Source organism: Orycteropus afer, unplaced genomic scaffold (genome assembly GCF_000298275.1).
Source record: "Orycteropus afer afer isolate SDZICR_OR568_19922 unplaced genomic scaffold, OryAfe1.0 scaffold00085, whole genome shotgun sequence".
Taxonomy (NCBI): Eukaryota; Metazoa; Chordata; class Mammalia; order Tubulidentata; family Orycteropodidae; genus Orycteropus; species Orycteropus afer.
This window is the reverse complement of record NW_006921672.1, coordinates 8,709,898-8,719,773: the sequence shown is the minus strand read 5'-3', so window position 1 is coordinate 8,719,773 and position 9,876 is coordinate 8,709,898. Positions and strand designations below refer to the sequence as shown.

The window sequence follows — 9,876 nt, the reverse complement described above, 5'->3', positions numbered from 1 at the left end:
TAAAATGTGATTGCTTAGAAAGACAAAGAATGCAACTTGAAAATAAATATATTCACAATCTGTAATGTTACGTTCCCTTTAGCCACCCCACAACCTTGGGAGTGCCCAAGAAACTCAATGAGTCTTTAAAATGTTACAATGTGGTAGTATCTGCAATGTGAGCACAATATACTCCAAAAAGAAATAAATTCTTTGACCAAAGTGTCCTCCAAATCTCCATGTGGACTTGCTTATTTTCCTGGGTCATCCTTTTTCATTCTTCTTACTTTAACCTCAAAGTTCTTAACAAAATGCACTGCTGTTTGAGCAAACTAGGAGGTATATGTGTGTAAATCCCACAACATAAATCCGTACACACTTGCAAGCATACTGGTAGGGGACACAGAAGTAGCAGAGGTAGTCAAAGAAATTTAAAAGGGTCTACTTGGTAATTTTTATCGGTAAAAGTAAAAAGATCCAAAGACCTTACTCTGTGTTAATATCCACCTATCTGTAGATTAAAATTCATTGGTTTGAAGTAAAAAGGTTATACTTGTTTAAACTTGGGCATAAAGTTCTAAAACGAAGACTCCACATCTCTCTAAATGCTAGCTGGGCCCTTTTGGATTAGAGGAGAAGAATTTAGGCCAATCCAGTGGTTAAAATATTTCCAATTAAAGCTTTGTCTTTCAGAGCATGCTCTATTTCTTTCTCTTCAATCTTCAAAAACATCTGGAAAGAAAGAAAAAGGATTTCTCACCACACAGAACTCACAAAAGCAAAGCTGTCATACACAAACTTCTACCACGTGAAACTTTTCTTTCAAGAAGCCAATAAGCTAAACATTGCTTTTTCTGGTCAGAACAGTACGCTACTTCGAACTGTAGAATGGAAGCTAATGTCAGAGAGAGAAAAATCATTTTGAAAAAAACCTAACTCACCCCATACTCCCATCACAGACCTTAAGCCCCACCTAAGAAAAACAAAGCTATTTATCTAATTGGGGTCATTTTTTGATCTTTAGCAAAGAATAAGTTCTTTGGAAGAGGACAATTAGCAGCATGTCATAAAGAAGGAGCTCTGGTGGCATAAGGCCTAAGGCATTTGACAGCTAACTAGAAGGTTGGTGGTTCAAACCCACCAGCTGCTCTGTGGAAGGAAGACAGGGCAATCTACTTCCATAAAGATTTACTGCCTCAGAAACCCAATGAGGGTTGTTGCTATGAGTCAGATCCACTTGATGGCAATGGGTGGTCTAGGTCATAAAAAAGCAGTTAGTTTTACCTTTGTGAAGCGAGTGTCCTTGTTTTTCTTTAATCCTAAAATGCCCCTGGCCTCCAAGAGCCCTGAAAGCGACAAACACTCTGACTGGTCCACAGCTGCCACCTGCTGTTTTCGACAGACGTTACTATAGGCTTCATATAACTGGGAGGAAATAAGGTAGAACAAATGTTGCTTAAAAGTCACAACCTGTGTCTTGTTACCTTACAAAATTTTTTTTAACAATGTGACTCTGATAGACCTTTTGGAAAACATCTGCTCTATGAGGCAGGTTCTCATCTCTACCCAGCTCCACATGCTGCAATTCCTGACTCACCTTCCCCAGAGTGACCTCTTTGATTTTCAACTGCCTGGTCAAGAGCAACAAAGAGCAGACCAAGATCTTCTGCTGAAGAGGGAAGGAATCTTGTGCTCCTTCTTGGCCCAAAGTCATCCTGTTACTGTCAACTTCTGAAATAACTTGGGATATGTGAGTGAGACCAACTCGCTTGGGAACCAGAGCCTCCGAGGATGACTTACCTATAAAGTAAGGAAATCAAGCTTATTTAGATTTCTAAAATATTGTGTGTACATGTGTGTGAGATAAACAATACTAAGTTTTAGCTCCAGGAAAATCAAGGGCAGTCACGTGGTAGCAAAGCAGAAGTTCCAACTCTCTGGAAGCGCAAGTATGAGCGGGAATACTGGTACAAATTGAACTGTGTTCTCCCAAAGTTCTCTTGAAGTCTTAACCTTTGTATCTATAAATGTGACCATGTTTGGAAATAGGGGTTTTTCTTTTGTTCTGTTAACGAAGGTGTGCCAGAATAGGATGGGCCCTAAACCTAATCCCTTTTGAGTGATGTCTTATAGAAACAGCAGACACACAGACACACACGGAGACTCCAATGACAAAGCAGCCACATCTGCATAGAGCAGAGGAACACCAAGGATGGCAGCAGCCGCTGAAAACTAGGAGAGAGACTCACAGAAGGAATCAAGACAGCCGAGACCCTCATTTGGAATTCTAGCCTCCAGAACTGTGAGAAAACAAACCCATTTTTAAAGCCACCCATTTGTGGTATTTTTGTTATGGCAGCCCTAGGAAACCAAAGCAAATACTATCCTCAGAAAGATGCCAAAGTGATGCAGGATGACTTGGAAAGTCGGCTTATTCTTTTTCTGGTCAGAACAGGAAGTTATTTTGTCCTGCAGAATGTAATTGAATGTCAGAGAGACAAAAACCCTCCTCAGAAAAGAGTAGGGTGAGACAGAAAACTACTGTATTCTGCCTCCCAAGGCTTAAAGGTAAAGAACAGAACGTTGAGGCAAAGATGATGACTGTCTGGTAATTAAAAAAGGAAAAAAAGAAAGAAGTCTTAAAAATGACCTAATCCTCTGAGTCAAATGGTCAAAGGAGGAACTAAATGTGGACTGTGAATATGGTTCACCAGTCCTCTAGACGGGCTCCCCCAGTGACCTCTGAGGTTTGGTTCACTTGCCCAAGCTGATGGGCAATAGGGCAACACTTGAGAAAATGTCACTGGATAGCTCGGCAGATAGCACACTCTCAGAAGCCAGAGGCTGGGAAACTGCCAAGAAGCTGCACAGGACTCTCGCCTCATTGTTTGCAGATGCCCAAATGGCAAGATGGAGGAGGGATTTGCCCTGTAACAACCTCTGCCTGAAGTTACTTCCTGAGGCCGTCTGCAGTCCCCCCACAATTTCCTTCTACTTCATTCCTACAAACAGGATGCAGCAGAGGACCAGGAGCAGCAGAGAAACCAAAGATCACAGAGCAAAGAACAGAATCTTCAACTACCAGACAGCAGAGTGTCCCCTGAAACATCCCTGCAAGGTCATCCAGCCTTTGTTTGAATCTCTCCAATGCTGGGAAACCCACTATGTTTAAAAGAAGCCCAGTGAGTTCTATTTACTAGAAAGCTGCTTCTTTTAAGTTAAAGTAAGGTCCCTGTAACTTTCTAGAACCATTAAAAAACAATCCCACTGAGACGCCTGAGACTATGGCCTATAGGTATACCCTTCAGGTTTGGAAATGAACTCACTCCTGTAGCTTCCAGCCAAATAATAAGACAGGACTATGGGGTGAACATTGACATCAGGTAGACACATTCCTTGGAGCAATCAATCAATCAATTGTGGGAGAAAAAAGGGCAATGTTTGCAAAGGGAGAACTGGGGGTGGGTGTGGGGTGGGCAGGAGTACATGGGAGGGAAGGACACAGGGAAGAGGTAACTACAGGGAGGAAATGGGAAGAGATCTGTTACATTGTGGGGAATTGCAGTCAATGTTATGAAACAAAATGTGTATGAACTGCTGTATGGAAAATGAATTTGCTCTGTAAACTTTCACCCAAATCACAATAGAAATTAAATAAATAAATAAATAAAAAGCCAATCCCCCCCCACACACCAGAAATCAAGAAGATAGGAATTAGGTCAATCTAATAATTTATGCCAGGAATTTACCTCTTTGATCTGTGTGTGTGTGTTCATGAGGGCCAATGAGAAGCCTAAATGTTACTAGAAGTGAACAAAAGAATAATCGGAAAGTTGAAGAGGAGGAAGATACCAGTATCTAGTTTCTATATTGGCATGTGTTGTCTACCATTAGCCTAAGCACTAAGTCTAGGGACTTCTGAAATATTTATTAATTTTAAAAAGTTGATGAAAGGAGTTTTTTTTTTTTTTGAAAGGAGTTTTATGTAGAACTATAGTGCTGGAAACGAGTGTAGTAACTCCCGACCAGGGCAGGGATGCAGCAAGAAACAAAACCAGACTGCTCTGTTTCTAGATCAAAACTGGAAATTGAAAATTGTGAAGGTAAGTAGTTCATGGCCATTGGATATTTGCCACAGCTAAGAGAACAAGGTGGAGGGAAAGGAAAATTAAATGCTGTCATTTTTAAAAGCCTGCAGTTCACTGTAGCAATATGATCTTTACACCTCGACTCTCCTGGACTCGTTTAAAAGCTCGAGGTATCCCAAGCTGAATTCACAATCATTTTACCCAACCCTCCTTTATTTACCAGGACTTACTTTCATCCATATGGAGGCCTCAAGTGCACTCAACATAAGCACACAGAGAAGCTGATTACTGTCTATAGTTTTCCTCCCTAGAGCTTTGAAAGAAAACTTCCTTTGCTCCAGCCATTTGTGTCATACCCTATGGAACGTATTTCCAGTAATGCATGGAATATATGGTACCAGCAGGCAGGACTGAAGTACAGATGAAACTGACCAAAAACACGGGCATACACATAAAAAGGGGTAGGTATGGATTTAACTATGTATGTTTCATCTTTCAGAAAAGTTAAGCTTCCAATAATAAAGGAAGACAAGAAGGAGATAAACTACTTACATTCAGACAGTGGTTTCAGGATAGTCTGGCTTTTGACATCCGACTCTACAATTTCAATAGCTCGCCTATAAAAAAAAAAGTTCTAAAATGAATTTAGGCTGAGCCAAACCAAACACCACACAAAACCATGAAGCTCAAAACCAGGCACATTAACTGAAAACAGTATGTTTCATCACTTTAAAACCTCTAAACAAAGCTGGGTTAATGTCTCAGCTAAAAGGGGCTTAATTGCCTTGACATAATTGATGGAATATGAAAAACTTCAACACTACACAGTTTCCTCTTATAGATGCCAAGTAGGTCATCATCCATGGAGCCAAAGATAATATTTCAGATGTGGAGAACATGTCATGAATAAAGGAGAGGAAGTGCAGTGTGGGTGACTAAGGAGAGTGAGCATAACCCACATACATGAGACCTAAGGTGCAGTTCTCAGTTACATCTACAAGGGGACACATGTAGGCTAAACCACAGCAGTCTTCATGACTATTGCTCATAGCTGCAGTCTTTACCCAAGCAGTCTGCTAACTAGGGGAGACTTCTGCATGACAGTAGGGGGAGGTAGGACCAGCGGGCCAGCACAGCAAGTATCATTTTAATGGACCCAGCGTTCCTACTGGGAAGGAAGAAATTTCATCAGTCAGCACTGGAGGCTTTCCCCAGCAGGAGGGGCAGGAGGATGGGAAGAGAGGGACGGTCTGGAGCACAACTGTGAGGACCACCAAAGGAGGGAAGGGGTGCTCACAAAAGCAAAAGAAGAGAAAAAAAGTCTAAAGGCAAAGATGGTTCAGGTCCATAAATAAACCTGCTTGAGGCCAGCTAATGGAAAAGTAAACTGGAGTCTTTTTTAATACAAATGTAATTAACCAATCTATAATCACCACAGGGAGTGCCAGCAACATCTCATTTGTTTCTCCCTCTGTAGGTAATGGACTGATAATGTTTCAGACATTAACACGTTGGAAATGCAGAGCTCCCCACTGAGAAACAAGTCCTCCTTTCTGAACATAAAAAGTAGCAGAATGGAGCCTCTTAGGCCATATTCACTTGAGTTACATGAGACAATTAACAGCATTTATTTTTTTAATAAAAGCGACTCGCAGTGCCATAACTCACCTGCAAACATCTAGCGCTTTGCGCACGTCTCCCGACACAGCTGAGACTTTGCGTGCACAGAACTGAATTGCAGCATTATCCAGAACCTGATCTCCAGACACCTTCAGACAGCACAGCAAAGATGACAGTTTTGAGCTGTAGGACTTCCCTTCTCTGGACTCCAGGTCCCAGTAGTAAATATTTTCCCATTTGTCTAAACTTGATTGGCCACCCTGGTAGGATCTAAGAGATGCCCTTTCTGCTCATAAGTAAATGGAGATGTTTGGTATTTTTCATATGCTTAAATATTCTATAAGGATATGGCAGAGGTTCATAAATGGAAAAAAGCAATTAGAACTTAGAAAAAGGGTTTTATGGGCCTTATTTTTAAGGGCTAAGGAAGCACTTGACTGATTCCTCTAATTCCTTACTTTTATTTCAACACTGAGGCAGCCAGTAAGTAGAGCCATATGTGGAAATCCAAGTAAGTGTTCTCACTGGCCCATAAGAATTCTACTGGTAAAGCAATCAATGCAAAATATTTTAGAACCATTATTAGGTTTGTTCTAGGAGCCCTGGGGGTACAGTGGTTAAAGCACTCTAAAAAATTTTTAAAAATAAAAAAGGTGGCTGCTAATCAAAAGGCTGGCAGTTCGAAGCCACTAGATGCCCCATGGGAAAAAAATGTGGCAGTCGGCTTCCATTAAGATTTACAGCCTTGGCAACACTATGGGGCAGTTCTACTCTATCCCATAGGGTTGCAGTGAGTCAGAATTGACTTGACGGCAGCGGGTTTGGTTTTCCCACCACTGGTGACCCAAAGAGGGTATACTCTGGCATAATGGTTGGCACTTACCTGATTAAGTCGGTCCTGCAAAATAGTGGCGATCTGATTTCTGGTATAAGGTGGGAAATTCAATAGCTGTGGCTTATATTTTTCTCTAGCTTGAAGCCTAGGCAGAATTCTGTCTGTGAGATCCAAGGTATTAGCAATACCTGAGAAGAGATAAATATCATGAATCACTGGTCAGATAATCCTAAAAGGAAAAGTGAACACTTTGAAAGCTAAATAAAATTTCCAGTTATAATCCAGCATTCCAACTGTTTCCCACTTGGCCCCCAATAATCATTAGCTAAGATGCACATCATCACCAAAGAACATACTTCTTAAGTTAGGCATAGAAATGCCCACTGATAAGCAGAACAGACACTCTGATAATTCACTATGTCTGAAATGCAATATAATGTCATTTCTATTCAGACTTAAAAAAACTGATTTGCCTTAGATTAAAATTATTTTCAGGTGATCCATAAGTTGAACAGAAGGAATGGAGAACACTTTAGAACCACCATGTAACATTTAAACAATTGAGCACTAACCAATCAACACCAATCGAGAATTGCTCAGCCATGGCCATTCAAACAGCGTGTATAATACATCCTGCCCTTTGCTATCCAGCTGGTCCATCTCATCCAACACCAACACACTACAAATAAAGAGAAAAAATTTGTATCTGAGTTCATCTTCTTAAACTTCCAATCTGTTGGTTGAGGCTGACTTTAGGGGGCATTCTTAAAGCTGAGACCAGTTTGAGATCATCGTGTGTGCTAATTTCGTTCACTGTTAAAATGACATGACAACTTCCGTCACAAACAAGTAACATCCAGGTATCTTCAGGCAGTTAAAGACATTTTTTTCCAATTTATAATGAAAAGGTGTGTAGGTGTGTTTTTCTTCTTTCCCTTTAAGTGTATTTAACTTCCTCTCAAATATCAAAAAGGAAACGTTCTCTATGAGCACACTGATAATTTAGAAGATCAGATGTGAGTTTGTGACAAACAGACTTCGCAGAGTTTCAAAGAGCAATACTTACATCATGGGGCCCTTCTCCGCAGTCATATGTTTTTCCAACTTCCTCACCATGTCCTTCCCAGCTGGCTTGGATACTCCTTCCTGACAAATCTCCTGAGCAATAGCTGGGAAGACAGCCTGAGCACTCCTCAAGGACATGCAATTCAGCACAATAGTTTTAAAACTTTTCAATTCCTTCTAGAAAAATTCAAACACAAGAGAGTTACTTTGGTCTCAGTAGAGTTGATGGAATCTAGCATGTCTTTGAGGAGTTAACAGTATACAGACCAGAAGTTCCACTTTCATCTGGAAATAACGAAACTAAAAAATGTCCGATTTGGGGGAAACCATCAATACTCTAAGTACATTTATCCTTTCTTAACCCTCCACTGAAAAAACTAAACCAAACTCACTGCCATCAAGTCAATTCCAATTCATAGTGCCCCTCTTTGGGTTTAGAGGCGGTAAATCTTTACAAAAGTAAATTGCCTAGTCTTTCATCCACGGACTGGCTGGTGGGTTTGAACCACCAACCTTCTGGTTAGCAGTCAAATGATTTAGGCACTGACCCACCACAGCTCCTTTAGCCCTCCATAACCATGGTCCATTTTTAGCTAGAGAATCATCATTCAGATTTTCAATGTACCTTAAAGTCTTGCAGAATTCGGCTTAAGCAGGCAGTTTTTCCAGTTCCAGGAGCACCAGAAAGATAAAGACTTCCAGCTTTTTTTCCACAGATGTGCTCCCTCAGAAAATTCCGGATGACATCCATCTCCTTTTCTCTGGCAGGCAGCCGATCTGGGACAGCTGTATTCAGGACCAGCTTTGCTTGCTGGTAGCAAGTGCCTATGCCAGATATGAAAGGGCAATTAGACATGACAGAAGGTGACTAAGACCCACTGGGTGTCATTAAGAGTCATCAGGGTTTTATAAGAATGTGCGTTACAATTCCTTAAAAAGTTGGAAACAGAAATACCATTTGACCCAGCCATTCCATTACTAGGTATATATCCTAAAGAAGTGAGAGCCATGACAAGAACAGACATATGCACACCCATGTTCATCGCAGCACTATATACAATAGCAAAAAGTTGGAAACAACCTAGGTATCCATCAACTGAGGAATGGATAACCAAACTATGGTACATACACACAATGGAATACTATGCAACCCTAAAGAATAACGTAGAATCTGCAAAACATCGCATAACATGGATGAACTTGGAAGACAATATGCTAAGTGAAATATATCAATCACAGAAGGACAAATATTGTATTAGTCCGTTATTGTAAAAGTCAAGGAATGGTTTATATATGGAAGGATATTTTCTTTGTTGGTTACCAGGGTTGGGAGGGTAGGGTAGGGAACACAGATAGGTAGAGATAAGTATTGATTTGTGTGAAGAGAAGAGCAATGCACCAAATGTGATCAACATGATGGTAATGAGGAAGAGGAAGACATAGAGAGGTACATGGGAGGTGCACGGCGTTGTCAGTGAAGGCAAACACAGGTATACGGGTGGATAGATGGGTAGACGGGCTGAACTATTAGGCATGTCTATGAAGCAGGGGGGAGCTCTGGTAGCGTAGCGCCTAAGGCACTTGACTGCTAATGAGAAGGCTGGAGGTTCAAACCCACCAGCCACTCCTCAGAAGGAAGATGGAGCAATCTACTTCCATAGTGATACTGCTTTGGAAACCCAAGGAGGGGCCACTATGAGTCGAGTCCGACTCAATGGCACATAACAACAACATGAAGCAGGGAGTGTACCAAGACTATATGTAGGGTTGGCAGACAATGGTTCTACAAGTGTATTTGTATGATCTGTAAGAATTCCCAGAGGTATAGTAGAGCTGACAAGGGACAAGTTTGTATGTAGTCACTTCTTGGTCACAGCCAGCTACCCAGAGGGAGTGAGTAGCTGAACCTGTGGGCTCGGAACCATAGTCGCAGGAGACATCAAGCTCAATTAGCGTAACATACTACACAAAACAATGTTCCACCTCCTACTTTGGCAAGTAGCGACTAGAATCTTAAAAGCTTGCGAGCAGTGACACAGCAAAAGCAGTGATCAGAGGCCAATTTATAGCAATAAGTGCACACATCAAAAGAGGAGAAAGAGCCAAAATCAACACGTTAAACAAACATCTCCAACAATTAGAGAAAGAACAGCAAGAAAAGCCCACAGTCACCAGAAGGAAGGAAATAACCAAGATTCAAGCAGAAATCAATGAAACAGAAAATAGAAGGGCTATAGAAAAAATCAACAAGACCAGAAGTTGGTTTTTTGAAAAGATCAATAAAATTGA

The 9,876-nt window shown here is 41.1% G+C and overlaps 1 protein-coding gene across 1 annotated transcript in view; it reads right to left on the bottom strand.

The window, feature by feature from the left end:
* Positions 1-621: 621 nt before the first annotated feature.
* Positions 622-9,876, bottom strand: part of CDC6 (cell division cycle 6) — a 20,776-nt gene continuing 11,521 nt past the window's right edge. The window contains exons 3-11 of the mRNA XM_007942069.2: positions 8,213-8,412; positions 7,589-7,764; positions 7,095-7,201; positions 6,571-6,710; positions 5,736-5,836; positions 4,620-4,684; positions 1,577-1,779; positions 1,264-1,404; positions 622-711 (exon numbers count right to left, since the gene is read on the bottom strand). Coding sequence (XP_007940260.1) covers positions 622-711; positions 1,264-1,404; positions 1,577-1,779; positions 4,620-4,684; positions 5,736-5,836; positions 6,571-6,710; positions 7,095-7,201; positions 7,589-7,764; positions 8,213-8,412 — 1,223 coding nt within the window. The remainder of the gene's footprint in view (positions 712-1,263; positions 1,405-1,576; positions 1,780-4,619; positions 4,685-5,735; positions 5,837-6,570; positions 6,711-7,094; positions 7,202-7,588; positions 7,765-8,212; positions 8,413-9,876) is intronic.